The 16,280-nt window shown below is 41.1% G+C and overlaps 1 protein-coding gene across 7 annotated transcripts in view; it reads left to right on the top strand.

Annotated features, from left to right (window-relative positions):
* Positions 1-16,280, top strand: part of PSD3 (pleckstrin and Sec7 domain containing 3) — a 104,737-nt gene that overhangs the window by 69,167 nt on the left and 19,290 nt on the right. For all 7 annotated transcript variants that reach the window (XM_031607737.2, XM_090132142.1, XM_090132139.1 and 4 more), the window contains 2 exons: positions 3,727-3,770; positions 15,133-15,326. In XM_031607737.2, the coding sequence (XP_031463597.2) occupies positions 3,727-3,770; positions 15,133-15,326 (238 nt within the window). The remainder of the gene's footprint in view (positions 1-3,726; positions 3,771-15,132; positions 15,327-16,280) is intronic.

Raw genomic sequence — 16,280 nt, 5'->3', positions numbered from 1 at the left:
TCAGCTTTGTAAATAAATGGGAGTTTTCAGGAGGGCTATCTGCTTAGTGTTGCATCTTTTTCCAATTGCAATAAAGTTACTGATTGCTGAAAGACTGTTGAAATCTAGATTTCTAGTTTACCTACTACCAAAGGGTAAATGAGGATGGAATTTAGTGACTTCTGATGGAGCTATAAGCTTTCTGATTTCTTTTAAAAAAAGAAAGTCCACATTTGTTGCCCAGTTTATGAACAAAGAAATTCCACTTTATTCTTTTCTCTTTTTTTTTTTTTTTTTTTTTTTTTAGACACTATGAGTTGTTAAGGGTCAAATTGTAACTAAAGGAAACAGCATTGGAGTTGATAATGATTTGTACTATTCTGTTTTATATACCAGATAATTTATTTTATTCTCCCTTGAAAACTGTTTCTTGAGGAAGCTCAGAGAAGTGCTGAGTATGATGGACCCAGAGATTAGCAGTTCTCAAAAAAGGAAAAACTTTAGGCCATAGATTTTTGGGTTCTGTAATATGGCTTAGAAGGTGAAACAGTGATATTGGATACTGCTGAGTTGCTGGTAGCTGGGGGTCTGGATCTTGTTTACAGTAGCCTTGGGTGCTGAGAAAGAATCTCTCCAAGTAGTATCAGACCAGCTTGGAAGGTGACACCAATGAAACATTAGTTCTGACATTCCCTGCTGTGGTTCAGCCTCCTGATTTTGGCTTAGGTGGTAAATCAGCTAAACACTTCCCAGGATAGCAGGTAAGAAGCTCCAACTGTTGTCAAGTTGTAACTGTGCTTTAAATCAAGGTGTTCTTTTCGTATTCCAGAAAAAGAGACATGAGTTTGTAAAACCTATCCTTGAACCTAGTCAAGTTCCTACCATAATCTCTGATCAGCTTTGTTGCAATTTAATGAAGCATTTAAGTGATTGTATTCAAGTTTGTTTGATTTAATAATACTCCAGAGAGATGTCTTCTGAAAGGAGCTGCTGTCTGAATAAGGGTCTTGGGAAACAGCCATGAAGTGACAGAGCAGGTGCCGGGCTGTTCACGTCTACTACTGGTTGCAAACTATGGGAGAAGGAAAGTAATCTCTGTATCTTGAGAGAGCCCAGCAGATATTGGGAATATGCTAATATATAAACACTGTTGGAGAGAGAATGCAAAGCAGCTCCAAAAGGCTCGTGCATCCAGTGGCCAATGCACAGCAATCTCTGCTAGAGAGGTGGGTTGAGGGGTCAAGTTTGAGTGCGGATGCATCGCCATTCCTTAAGAGTCTGCTACCAAGGTCTCAGTGAACATGCTCTGTACACAGCTGCCTGGGCTGTGGATACTTTCTAAGGTTTGCTCTTCCATCTTGCAAATAGCGGACACTTGCTGAGAGGTTGTATTTGATGCTCCATGGGGGACACTGTCCTTTTTCCAGTGTATGCCATATGACTGGATTGTTGTATGTTACTCTCTAAAGAAGAAAAATGGAGTCTGGCTTAAATGTAAAGATTGAGACAAACACATGTCACTTTCCACAAGGCAAAAGCCTGGGGCATTTGTTGTTCATTCACCAATCTGGAGATCTGCTTTTATGTGTCCTGCTCTTTGGCTGCAATGATCCTTAGAGACCTCCTTAGCAGCAAAATCCATAAAAAGCAATACTGCACAGTGCAAGTGTTCGTTTTCAGACACTGTGACCTAATCTGATATTTGGGCTAGAGAGCAACAAGAGGCATTTCTAATACCTGAGGGCAGGCTATGTTGTAAAAGCTTGTCCGGCCAACTGGGGGAAAATTCTGTCTCTTTACCTTGTACTGAGAAATAGCTTTCTGTCTTCAAACTATAAGAAAATGCTTTAATAGTAATAGAGGAAAAAGGCCAAGTAAAAAATAATAACAGTGCTTTGATTGAATCACTGGAAGTGTTGTGGCTTCTAATTTAAAGTACTGTGCAACCCCAGGCAGTCAGTGCTGCTTTTCTGCTTATGCAGAAAAATGAAAGTGCATGTAATTCTTTAAGACTGCTGGCTGCATGGTAGGAAAAATGTAAGCCCTTTGTGGTTTTTTTGTTTGTTTGTTTTTTCCTGCAGAGTATCCTTACAATCTCCTACTAACTCACATCTGAATGTTAACCAAGTTGCCTACAAAATGCCAGCAAATCCCTTTCCTTCACCTTGATATGGCTCTTTGCCTTTGGGTCAGAGATTCTCGTACATATTTGGATGAACAGACAGTGAGCACTCAAGAGTTGAAAATGTTTCATCACATTACTATGGGTAGTGCAGGAAAGTCTTCAGTGCTGGGAACCTCTCCAGTAGTGTGAGCAGCATGGGGAATGATTCTTCCTGACGGTCATATCTGTTCCATCACTCTGAGGAACCTACTTTTATGGCACACAGTGCCCGAAAGTTGTTAAATATGCAGCATCAGCATGAAACAAGTTTTACTAGTGTGTTTGACCTACTTCTGTATGATTCAAGCAGACCAGATTTTCACAAAGCTGAATATTAAGGATCTTCAAATAGATTGTGCAATATGTGGAAGGGAGTCAGAGGATCATAGGATGAGCAGTGGAATATTTTCATGGGATTCCCATTGTGAATTCCATTGTGATAAAAACACAAGACTAGCTTCAGTTCTGTAATCTTCCAAATTATTTTTGGTTTGGGTCAGACTTAAGACTATTTAAGTGCTAACATTTCTGTTGAGCATGTCATAGCTATTATAGTATGTGATTTTCAGACTTCTTCGTACTTGATGTGCTACTTTTTGGTAATCATGTGCATCAACAGTTCTTCTACACATTAACATATTTCAAGGTTGTGTAGGAGTTATGTGCCAGAGGGAGTAAATCTAGCTATGTATATAAGGTAAATCACAAATGTGGATTATAAGTGCGAGAATCAGGGACATTCCATACCAAAATACTTTACTTGAGTCAAGTGCCCTATTTGAACATATCCATTAGCTTATAGTTATTGCAGGCTTTTATCTATTGTATGTATCATCTAATGAAGAGCTGAAACCAGATATTCTTATCCAAGTGATGCATATCCTTCCTCTCAGAAGAAATCTGTCTCAACTATTTGATCGCTCCCCAGGCTTAAGTCACCCTCCCTTTTCATTGTAGGCTGGTTATCAACAACAGAATTAGGATCCCTGTTGTCAAACCTACTAGCTTCTGTCATTTAATGTAAAAGAATAACTTTGTTAGCAGAAAGCAGTCTAGGACATTGATCTTCAAATAGAAAAACTGCATATATATTTATTTTCTGTTTTACACTTAAATATATTTATATTTGAATGGGAGAAAGTATTCAGGTGTATCTGAGGTCCAGAGGCTTTGGATAGTTATCCTGGTGTATTTTTATGGGAAAGCCCATGTGGTGAAATCTTGTCTCCATTGATGTCAATGGCCAAAACGTCTAACTGGGTTCAGCAGGAATTAAATGTGACTTTAAATTTCACAGTGACATGTAGGACTCTAGTTGTGTGGATTTTGCAAACTTTTGGGATTTTTTAAGAATAAAAAATAAAATGATTCTGTTCTAGAAAATGAGTGTATTCTCAAACTCTTTATTTTGTTATCTTTTCCTCTAACAATTTCTGCTCAAGACTTTTGTCTTGCCATAAGCAGATGTGGTTCTTAATCACAGACTGCTCACTTGCTGGTAGAGTTAAGTAATTTTTATTAGCATATTAATGTATGAGTAGTAGAGGTAAAAATAATTACATCTCCTCTCTTTCCCTTTACAGGCCCTCTACAATTCAATCAAGAATGAGAAGCTTGAATGGGCAGTGTAAGTATACTGCATGGGATTTAGAAATTTAAAAAATAGTACCCGTGTAGCAATCTTTTTATAATTCCTATTTCAGTATCTGAGTAGGCTCCAAAACCTGTAGAAAATAGCCAGTGTATGCACTCAGTTTGCTTTTCTGTTAATGAATGACCTGGCAATACTGCCTCATCTGTTTCTCCAGTGTGGGAAGAGTTAGTGATAGGAGCCAACTGCGTTTGTAAGGAAAGAGGACATTTCATTTAGTAGAAAACTGCAGCCTGAAAAGAGAGAAATTAAATCCTCCATTGTCCTATGTCTTCATAAATAAAACAGATGTTGATTTCACCCTTTATCTTTCAGTACATTGTGTCAGAACCACTGAATAGAAACACACGTCTTGGATTGAGTTTCCTGCTGTTGGTTTATTGTCTTGGTTTGTCTTCTGATTAAATATGGATAACCTGACAACAATCTGATACGAAAGATGATAAATTGAACAGTCTGATATCTGCTGATATTAGCTGATTGTGACAGGCTAACACATGTTAATTGCTGAAATACTAAGAAAGGGCTTCTGTTTCTGACTGTGTCAAATTGACATTCCTCTGTGATTAGGTTTTGTATGGTCTGGGTATACCAGCAGTGAGTAGAAGAGTCTGCTTTAGATCTTGCCTCTTGAAGAGCAGTGGATTTTGGTGTAAAATAGAGGAATGACATCTTTATTTATTTTGGCTGTAAAAAATATTTGCCTGCATGAATTTATTTACCTGAAGCCTCACCTTCCTGAGAGTACTTGTATATGCATCTTTTGTGCTAGCAGTCCTAACACTGCTACAAGTCCTGCAAGCCCCCTGGTTTCTTATCTTCCAGAAGCTTTTAATTTTCAGATGGCTCTCTTGTCAGGGCATAAAACCACGCCTATAGGGGCTGCTAATCCCAACTGAGACTGCAGCCCCTGTTTAGAAGTCTGTTGGGTGATTTCGGAGTTGTGAGGAAGGTGTACTGGTAGTGAAAGTCACCAAGAAATGCGATGTCTAATGAGCCTTACAAGAAGCGGAGTGAGTGCATGAGTCTTAGCTCTCACAACATCAGAGCTCTTTGCAGGATACTGTCATAGGTATTTTAGACCCAGCAGAATCTGCTGTATGACTTTCACGATCTCAGAATTTTCAGCTCTTTGCAGGAGACAGTATTGTGTCCAATCCATTTGGGCAGCTTCCAGATAGGAACTGGCTCATACCTGGCACTGCTCCCATTAGCTCAGTCAAGGTGATTTATGAGATAGCCTGGTCTTGTTTAGGCAATAACTTCTTTGGCATTTACATAGCCCAGTACATATCCCTTGATAATGAATTATTTTGAGGAAAAAAATGCAAAGCAGGCTAGAGGAAGGGGAAAACAGAATCTTAAATAAAACTCTGGGGTATGGATATAAAGCAGCTCAGAAGGATGCTGGAACTTATGTGAAAATTACTTTCTGTGGTGAGAAATGAAGCTAATTCTTGACAGAGCTAAAGAGGTAGTACCTTTAGCCTTAGGCAGCAGAGTGCTGTCTGGAAGAGGATGTGTTAAGATGTCTCTCCTCACTATTAGACAGCTCTTTGCTGATGTAAAGTAACTCCAGTGAGCCTTAAGACTGCCTGAACTGAAGGGAGAAGACATTACTTTCTCTTGAAGAGAAAGATGGTGGGAAAGAGATGTCATCAGTTTTGCTGTGACAGAACCGGGGATGATCTTCGCTGTCCTTTCCAAAGAATATCCCTTTGCTTTCCCTGATGGAGTTGGCTGGCAGAGAAGTGAGACAATGTGGAAATAGGGCTGCAAAACCTCAGCAGAAGCTGCCTCATGACCCTGGTGTGATGAAGAAACACCTTTCCTCTAGCGAGAATAACCTTGAGACTCTAAGACTCTTATTTATGAGCTAGGCAGCAGTTTAAGAGTGTAACCATCAATGCATTGTTGGTGGATTAATGATGGTCAGTAAGTCCTTAGGCAAGGGAGCCTAATGGTGTTGAGTGTGATGGGTAGAACTGTCACCTGATCCTTATCTCAATAGTTACAAGCTAGACATATCATCATCCTAAATGGGTCACTGTCTCTTTCTAGTAGAATTACAGTCTGGTCCTAAGCCCACTGAGAGAAAAGGCTACCATTGATTCCAACTCTGTAGTCAACAGCAGTGGCATCTTAATCAGCAGATGTGCTCCTTATTTATTTCCTCAGGCATTCTGTAGGAGGAATATTTTTTCATACTTTATGAATAAAGAAACATGAATACAGCTCTGGAAAATTGCACTGCAGTTCTTTTTCTGCAGTAGTTCTAGTTTTGAGTTCTCCAAAATGTTAAAAGCGAGTCACTTGCCATGATGTGTAAAACAAACGGATCACACCCTGAATTCATCAAGTAAATGTAGATCTGGAGAGCACTCTCCTCCAGATCCCAGAGTTTTTGTTTTCTTTTCACAATAGAATTGCCAAGAAGTGTTCTGCCATTTACTTTGATTACTTGCTATTTCCTCTTGCCTATCTGCCTTTATAAAAGCAGCATAGGAAAATTAACACATCAGATATATGACTCTTCTGTTTCTTATCCTGTTCCATGTTTCTTCTGTACCGAATACCATTCTAGAACTCTCCTGTGTGTTGTACTTTGGTTCGTTTCCTTGATCACAAGTCAAGCGTAAGGTTGTGAGGAGAAATCACTGAAATCATTGGTAGAAATTCCTACTTACTGCAGTGAATCTAGTTAGTTACCATTAGTTATTGTTTCATCCACTTAGTCTAGTACAGCCTGTGCTGATGTCACAAGAACCCCCCAGTTTGATGCAACTTAGCCATGATTACTGTGTTGTAATTTCTCATGCTTAAACTTCCCCAAGGCTTGTGATTTTTTTCATAAGATTTTTCATGATTACCTCCTGTTCTGCTCTGCATCTCCTCTAAGGCTAAGTAAATTCAAGACTCTGTGAACATTTATGTTGAGAACAGATAACACTGAGAAGAGAGACCTGGGTGTATTCTACTCAGGCTGTAAGGGCTGTTGCAAAGGAGAAAGATGTGAATTATTCTTCATACCTGTTGTGGGTGGGCTTATATTTGAAACAAAGGAAGTTTGGGTTTAACATTACGAAAAACTTTCTATCAGTAAGCCTTGTAACCCAGGAAATAGCTTTGACAGTACAAGCTACGAATGTTTATTCACTGGAGGTTTTCATGAACCACTTGAGCAAATATCTTTCTATAATGGATTAGGAAGGGTGGGTCCAACCTTGGAGTTAAAGAGATGGATTAGTTGATATATTAACATCCCTTTAGTCCCATTGTCTAAGTTTTACAGCCCAGGTTTTGTAGGTGTTTCTCTTCCTTTGGCTTTTGCACCAGCTATTGCCAACTGTAAGGTAGATAAGAAAAAGGAGTTTGATTTCAAAGATGCCAGAGCTGAATATGTTTGATTTGTGTGATGTCTACATGGAAATGCAGCAGTGAACTTTGTTGTTTTCCTTTATTTGTAATATTATGTCTGCTTCCTGTTGCAGATGATAAGAGTAATAAAATAACCATCTTAAAATAGACAGAGTAGTGATCTAGAATTAATACATGAAATCCCAAGTTGCTGCCTACAAAATCTCAGTAACCAAATGCTGCATTTGAGCTAGTTGTACTGTGATGGCTTCTTCCAAGCAGGACAGTACAGTTTTCAAGAGAATTCCATGGTCTGTGACCAATTGATGACACACTTTTCTTTCCACAGAAGTTTAGGCATGAAAACACTAATCAGCTGCACTGAAAAATCAACTCCTTTGAGCTAGACAGAAATAGGTGTTTGAGACAGTAATGCTGGAGAAGAACAAGGCTGTGGAAAAAGGTTTCTGCCAAATTACTTCTGAGTTTCCTGTTACAAACTGGAATGCTGAGACTGGGCTGATTGTAATGACATCTGTGTTGAAGCTCAACTTTTTCAAGGTCAAATCCAGAAATCTCTCCCCATTATGACTACCTTTTTTTTTTTCTTTTTTTTTTTCTTGATGTCTAGGATGTTTTCTGTTGGCAAATTAATTGATTTTATAGACAAGTCAAGTGGTGCCCGCTTGTCTCTCTTTTCTTCTGTCCTCTATTTGGGACAGATGCCATGGGGAACTTCTTTCCACTGGTTTCTTAAGTCAACCTTCTGATTATAAAGTTATCCATCCAACAGTTTTGTGTAATTATATGCTACAAATATGAATATTCTTTTAAATTGACTTTTAAATTAATGTAGGCAGTTTTTTGTCTATCCATGTCATGTAAGTTTTCTACTTGAACAAATGAGAAGAAAAATGGAAGGCTTGACCATATCTTTCCTGTTGAAGGTCTTTTCTAAGGCAGAGCCTCAAATCAGGCTACAGAGCAGTACAGAAGTGCTTTTGTTACTGGGAAAAGTGTATGTTATTTTCCTTCAAGAACCCAAAAAACATGTTACATGGCAGCATCTTTATTTCTGGATATGTTTCAAAACTGTTTTTAAGAGGCCGGCATTTTCTGTTGTTGTACACTTGCATAGAGATGCTAGATGTTGTTATCTGTTATCTGCATCACAAAAGACCTCCAAACTAGGCACATTACATGACTTGAATCATTCTGAGAGCCTTCTGAGGTTAAGGAAGTAGTTTTACCCTTCACAATCTAGAATTTCAAGGAAAGATCAGTTTTCAGGTATATGTATCCACAGGACAGCTGAATTTTCTGGACCTGTTCCTTCTTACAACCATACCCTAAAGCTGATGCAGAGTAAACTCAGTTTAATATATCTTCATTAGTCTATCAATTTTTGGACTGTTCTTCCAAGGACTTATTTTTTGTACAGCCCAACAAGAACATGTCAGCCTTATGTGAATGTGGGAAATGATCTAGGCCAAACAACACAGTGACCAATGTTCCTTAGCTGCTTCCTATAACATAAGCCAGAAGGCCAACCACCTCAAGGGTATGTTATCAGGGATCCTCTTGAATCTCTCTAGAAAAATATGTGCCCTCTACTCCCTTTTCGTCTCTGAAGAGCCTGAATACCAATGAGTGCAGTGTGGGCAATAAACAGGTATACTTAGAATGTGTTTGCCAAGCCCTGATTTTACTGCAATCATGGAGACCTAGTAGAACAGCTTGCGTTGCTGGAACTGTCAGGGATGATTACATACTTTTTAGGGGAAAAAAAAAAAGACCAGCAAGGTGAGATGGTGGAGTCACTCTTTGTGTGAGACAGCATCTAGAACGTATCCAGCTCTGCCTAGGGATGAATGACAAACAAATGGAGAGCTTGTGGGTGAGAATTATGGGGCAGGCTCGTCTGGGTGATGCTGTTGTGGGTATTTGTTACAGGCCACTTGATCAGAAGGAGGAAGTTGATGAGGTAAGTTGATGAGCTGCTTTCTTCAAGCAGCTGAAAGTAGCTTCACAACTGCGTGCTCTGGTTCTCATGGGAAACTTCAACCACACTGACACCTGCTGGAAAAGCAACGTTGCCAGGCGTGCATAGTACAAGAGGTTCCAGTAGTATGAGGAAGATAGCTTCATAATATAGGAGGAAGAGCCAACGAGGAGAGGTGTGCTACTGGAACTTGTTCTTACAAACAAGGAAAGATTGGTTGGGAACATGAAGGTTGTGGGCAACCTTGCATTTAGTGACCATGAAATAGTTGAGTTCAGGATCTTAAGTGGAAGAAAGAAGGCAATTAAGTGGGATTGCAGCCCTGGACATCAGGAGTGCCATTTCTGACCACTTCAGTGACCTACTTGGAGGTATCCCATGGACTAGAGCACTGGAAGGTAAGGGGGCCTGGGAGAATTGGTTGACATTCAAGCAACACTTCTACCCTCAAGATCGATGCATCCCTAAGAGTAAGAAATCCTATAAAAGTTGCAGGAGAGCTATGTGGATGAGCAATAAACTCATGGAAAAACTCAAATGGAAGAAGAAAGTCTATGGAATGTGGAAAAAGGGTCTGGCCACTTGGAATGTAGGAATATTGTCAGGGCTTACAGGTATGCCACAAGGAGGGCTATGGCCCACTTGGAATTATATCTAACAGGCAAAGCCTGCTTTATGCCAGTAGCCTTTTTTATGTCAGTAGCAAAAGGAAGACTAAGAAAAATGTGGGCCCGCTGCTTATTGAGGTGGGTGCCCTGAGAACTGAGGATACCGAGAAAGCAGAGCTACTCAGTGCTTTCTTTACTTTACTGCTAAGACTACTCCTTGAGAATTCCAGACCCTTATCACTGTAAGAGTCTGGAGAAAGGAAGTCTTAGCCTTGGTTAAGGAGTATCTGATCAGAGATCATCTAGGCAAAATTGAAACACAGTTCAGTCGACCCTAATGGGATACAGTCATTAGTGCTGAGAGAGCTGGCAGAAGAGATTGCTGAGCCATTACATATAATCTTTGAAAAGTCATAGAGAATGGGAGAGGTGCCTCAGAAGTGGAGGACAGCCAGTGTCACTCCAGTTTTCCAAAAAGACAAGAAAGAGAACCAGGGAAACTACAGGCTAATTGGCTTGATTTCTTCACAGCTTACTGGTAATGATACAGCTTATTCTGGATGTCATCTCCAAGCAAGTGGAAGAAGAAATGATCAGGAGTAGTTAACATTCACCAAGCAGAAATCATGTTTGACCAACCTGGTAGCTTTCTACAATGTCATCACCAGATGATTATGTGAGGGTAGAACAGTGGATGTATTGTACCTCAATTTCAGCAAGGTTTTTGACGCTGTCTCTCACAACATCCTTGTAGATAAGTTTAGGAAGTGTGGTATAGATGAGTAGGCAGTGAGGTGGATTGAGAACTATCTGCCTGGCAGAGCTCAAAGGGTTGTGATCAGTGGTACAGGGTCTAGTTGGAAGCCTGTAGCTAGCATGTTCCTCAGGGATTGGTACTGAATCTAGTCTTGTTCAACATTTTCATTAGTGACTGGGGCAAAGAGATAGAGTCTGTTCTCAGTAAGTTTGTTGATGATACAAATCAGGGAGCAGTAGCTGATGGATCAGAAGGCTGTGCTATCATCCTGCAAGACTGAGCAGACTAGTGAGTTGAGTGGGGAGGAGCCTGATGAGGTTCGACAAGAGCAAGTGTAGAGGAATAACTGTATGCACCAGTACAGGCTAGAGACTGACCTGCTGGAATAGAGCTCTGCAGAGAAGGACCTGAGTGTCCTGGTGAACAGCAGTTTGGCTGTGAGCCAGCAGTGTGCCATTGTGGCCAAGAACGACTATGGTATTATTAAAAAGCGTGTGGTTGTCAGGTTGAGAGGGGAGACACTCCAGGTCTGCTTTGCCCTGGGGAGGCCACATGTGGAGTACTGTATCCATTTCTGGGCACTCCCCAGTAAAAAAAGAAGGGGAGCTACTGGAGAGAGTTCAGCAGAGGGCTACAAAGATGATTAGGGCCTGGAGCATCTCCTGTATAAGAAAAGGCTGAGAAATCTGGGACTCTTTAGCCTGGAGAAGGCTGAGAAAGGGATCTTATCAACACTTAAAATATCTGAAGGGCAGGAGTCAGAAGATGGGGACTATCTCTTTTCGGTGGTGCCCAGCAGTAGGACAAGGTGCAACAGGCACAGACTGGAATATAGGAAGTTCCATATGAATATGAGAAGACCTATTTATTGTGAGGGTGACAGAGTACTGTAACAGACTGCACATAGAGGTTGTGGAGTCTCTGTCTCTGGAGGTATTCGAAACTCACATGGATGGTTTCCTGAGTAACCTACTTTGGAGAACCTACTTGTGGGGGGGTTGTACTCACTCAGTGATCTCCAGAGGTCCTTTCCAACCCCTACCAGTCTGTGTGATTTTTGCAGCTATTTATCACCTTTTTTGCTGACTAGATTATGTAAGGGTACATGCTTGTATCAGTCCCCAGTTGACTCCATTCTTGACCAGTCCTATTCTAATTTTTGAAGGTATATGACCGAATACATTACCTGAACAGTACTACTGCTTTGAAACCCCTCCCAATTCTGCTTTCTTCTTATGCTTAACCACTGAAGTAACATGAAACATTTGAAGAAATGAGTCCCGGAGCCCACTGTTTTATTTCTACTGCTATTAGTATTCAAGATCAGGGAGAGAGAGAGGCTAATCAGCTATTCTTCCATTCTTTCATGTCCTCTGTAATGAGTCCCTCTAACTCTCTGGTTCCCTTCACTGCACCTTACAGACTTACTTATGTGTCTTGACCTCCAAGCAATCAGAACATCCAGCTCTCAGGTGTGTGATAGATAGGCTTCTGAGTCTCAAAGATGTCCCATTTTCAGTGACAGTTTGAAGGACCATTTTAAGGCCTATTCCCTGTCCAGTAGTCAGTAGATACTATTTTATCCTTGTCTCCATCTTCAATCGTCTTATAAAGAACTCCTGCTTATTAGCTGCCCTAGAGATGCTGACTTTGAGAGCGCTCCCAGCAATAGCACTGGCTAGGATCCCTACTGGTCACAACTCCTGTAGTTGCTTGCATAGGGGTGCAAGCACATTCCCACAGGATAGGATCTATATGACAGTGTGCTCCCATGGACCCAGAGAAGATAGTGCATTCCAAAAAATTGTAAGCTGACAAGGGGAAATCCACTTTATCCTTATCTGAGATCCCAGAATTCACAAGCCTGAGTGCTAGTGCCCTATGGAAGATTTTAGTCTAGATTAGGCACTATGAAGTACACAGAGACTTGTGTTGAGAGAATGTACTCCTGAAATGGACAGATATAAGAAGAATTTGTTACAGTGGTCTGGCCTTGCCACCAGCTAGTCAGAGCAATAGGAACAGGAAAAGAAAGGTAGGGATAGTCAAAATTGTCAGGAATTTGTAGATTTTTTTTAACTTGGGACAGGGTTTGCACAAAGAAGTTCTTATTGCTTTGACCAACAGAATTGCATCTTTCTCTGTTCTGGAGTAGGAACATGTGTATTGATAGGCTAGAAGACAGAAGAACTGGTATCCCTTGCAGGAATCTGGTTTTCCAATAAAAGTTTTATTCCCCTTACTAATCAGAAGATTTTGCCAGCCAACATATGATTATATATTGTGCACCACCACCTACATCTCTACAACTGAATCAAATATTTAGGACCTTTCTGTTGTTCTCTGGCTGAATGTGTAGCACTCATGTCCATGCTGCTGATAGATCTCACCTGTGCCTATGGATTTGTTTTCCTTGTTATTGTAAGAGCCCATTACCTAGGTATCGCTTCAGATTAAATTCCCTAGGAAACCACTTCAGCGAGGGTTGGGATGTTGCAGATGACCGCTGTAACCTGCAGCATCTTGGAGGATGTTTCTTTGTGTGGCTGTTCGCAGATGTGGTTGCAGCATGTCCCAGAAGGAGACTGATGCATGCCTTGCTAATCCTTGTCTGATGCACAACTGTGAACATATGTATGTTTGGAAGTTCTGCTTTGGGTTATGTAGTTTGCCATCTGTGCTAATCATTTGGGTCCAGTGAAATGCAACTTTTCACTTTCCCCCTCAAGTAGCTATCATTGCACTCAAGTGTTAATGACTTTTTTTGTCAGATGCTGGATTTAGGAAAAACATTGCTGCCATATCCCTCAGTGTGGTTGACACGGTTGAAGGACGGGATGCCATTCAGAGGGACCTTCAGAGGCTAGAAAGGTGGGCCCGGGTGAACCTGATGAGGTTCAACACGGCAAAGTGCAGAGTTTTGCACTTGGGCCGGAGGAATCCCAGGCATCCCTACAGACTGGAAGGAGCGGTCCTTGAGAGCAGCCCTGTGGAGAAGGACCTGGGGGTCTTGATAGACGAAAAACTTAACATGAGCCAGCAGTGTGCCCTTGTGGCTCGGAAGGCAAATGGTATCCTGGGCTCCATCAAAAGAGGGGTGGCCAGCAGGGACAGGGAGGTGATTGTCCCTCTCTACTCTGCTCTTGTGAGGCCCCATCTGGAGTACTGCGTCCAGGTCTGGAGCCCCCAGTACAAGAAAGACAGGGAGCTGTTGGAGGGACAGGGAGCTGTTGGAGGGTCCAGAGGAGGGCCACAAAGATGATCCGGGGACTGGAGCACCTCCCCTATGAGGACAGGCTGAAAGAGCTGGGCTTGTTCAGCCTGGAGAAAAGAAGGCTGCGGGGTGACCTCATTGCAGCCTTTCAGTACCTAAAGGGAGCCTACAAACAGGAGGGGAATCAACTCTTTGAAAGGGTGAGTGACAGCAGGACAAGGGGAAATGGTTTTAAGCTGAGGGAAGGGAGATTTAGGTTGGACGTCAGGGGGAAATTCTTTACGGAGAGAGTGGTGAGGTACTGGAACAGGCTGCCCAGGGAGGTTGTGGATGCCCCATCCCTGGAGGTGTTCAAGGCCAGATTGGATGGGGCCATGGGCAGTCTGGTCTAGCATTAGGTGGAATGGTTGGTGGCCCTGCGTGTGGCAGGGGGGTTGGAGATTCATGATCTTTGAGGTCCCTTCCAACCCTGGCCATTCTGTGATTCTGTGATTCTGTTACCAACCTTTCAGCCTACTTGATGCACCTTTGTCAGTCAACTGGAAAGAAGCGTGCAGGGACTTCAAAAGAGACTGAGCTGTACTGTAATCTGACACTAACTATGATTCTTCCAGATGCACTATCCACATAGATCCAGTGACCAATTCTTCTCTGAAAACATGGACATCCTTTGTTTTTTAAGTTAACTTATCCTTTTCGCTCTTGGCTGACAAGCAAGAAGGCGTTCATTATCTGGGCAGTGCTTGTGACTTGCTGAAATAGATCGCCTTGTTATTCCCAAGGGCTGTGTTGAGTACACTGTACTAATAAGTAATGTTTTGAGCAGCATTCTGTTTCTGAGATAGAGATAAGGCAATTCACCTACTGTAGTTTTTATTTTTAAGTTAATGCTTTTATGCTAGTCTATGGAGGAAATTGAAGAAAAGAGAGTAGAGCCTGTTTATGATATGTGAGGTTAAGGAATAAGTCCTGGTGGTCTCTAGTAATCTAATGCTTTTCATCTACATGTGAACACTTGAAGAAATCAAAGGTTTTTCAGGAGAACGTTGCAGGCTATTTTCTATTTCAGCACTCAGATAAGTGGAAATAAAAATAAGTGAAGCTGTAGGACATAGAGCACTTCTGAAAGCTTGTCTTTTGGAAATATAAAAGGTTAACCAGGCCTTTCTTTAAAATTCAGCTCCTGTAGGCTGTTCTGGTGAAGTTGATTAACTTTGCTTATAATGATGTTGATGCTTTGCTTATAATTTGTCTACGTTATAGTGTACATCTGGGTTCTCTTCAAATAAGGTCCCCTATGAAGAGAGGGGTAAGTTTTGACAAGGAGCATGCAAGAATTACTAAAATAAAACCTTGTTGGTCAGTTGCTCATTCATTCTCGTATTTCATTACTCATTAAGGGATGAAGAAGAGAAAAAAAAACCTCATTCAGATGGTACAGATGAAAAAGATAATGGGAACCAGACGAAGGCTGTAAGTCGTATTGGAAACTCTAATAACCCATTCCTGGACATCCCTCATGACCCTAATGCTGCTGTGTATAAAACTGGATTTCTGGCTCGGAAAATCCATGCAGATATGGATGGAAAGAAAAGTAAGTATCCTTCACATGTAGCATCATATCTCTCTTCCTTGTGTAACATCTTATCTCTCTTCCTTGTAATCTCTGCACTGTACCACTTAGGATGAGACTGTTTGCTTTTCAAGGTGAATAGTGCTGCTTCATTAAGGAAAATTGCAGCAATAACAAACAACCCAGCAATTGGATTATCACACTCTTACTATCAGGCCAGGATTTACAATGTTCAGTTCCATTTGCATCAGCTCTAATGCATGTGCCTAGTGAGTAATGTGGTACAGCAAAGCAGCGTGAATCTTTTGTGCTCAAAGAAAATGAATCTCATGGTTTATAGAAGAGAAAACAATTTCAAGTGAATTACAGCTATTCAATAGTGTTGTGGTAATTCTCCTTTTCCTTGTGTGGTACCAGGTTGTTTCAAATCTCCCCTCCCTTCTACTTCTGTCTTTAAAAAAAGGTTGTTCATCTCTGCTTGGAAGATCCTATAAGTGTTCCCTGCTTTCCTGCTCTTGGGTCACATATCTCTCAAGTCCAGCGGTGTTTGGTAACAACAAGAATTATGCCATGCAGTTTCATAAATAATCTTTGTAAATATTCTTTGTAATAATCCTGCTGTGTTTCTTATTTACTTTTAATTAACCTTTTTCCTTCTTGTCCTACTTCCATTCTTGGAGCACTAATTATCACAGGTCTTTGATTTGCCTGCATGCATTTTGCTGCTTGGGTATCTTCAAGTTGCTTGCTTTCCACTAAGAGTCTTAGAAACAGCAGAGGGTAGTCAGGACACCTATATTTTTCCCATTTATTGTTGAAGATCAGCTAATAATGGTTCATACTGCTGGGTGAATCCTGAAAAGCTGACTTTGTGATTAGTTTTCAGTAACTGCAAGCCTATCTAGTTAAGCTAAATGGTTTTGCATTTTCATGTTGTGCTAGTGTATTTTAGAAAGTACATTTGAAGGACTCTGT

The sequence above is a fragment of the Phasianus colchicus genome, chromosome Z (assembly GCF_987193195.1).
Source record: "Phasianus colchicus chromosome Z, bPhaCol1.hap1.1, whole genome shotgun sequence".
NCBI classification, from domain to species: Eukaryota; Metazoa; Chordata; class Aves; order Galliformes; family Phasianidae; genus Phasianus; species Phasianus colchicus.
This window is presented reverse-complemented; position numbering and strand designations above follow the sequence as displayed.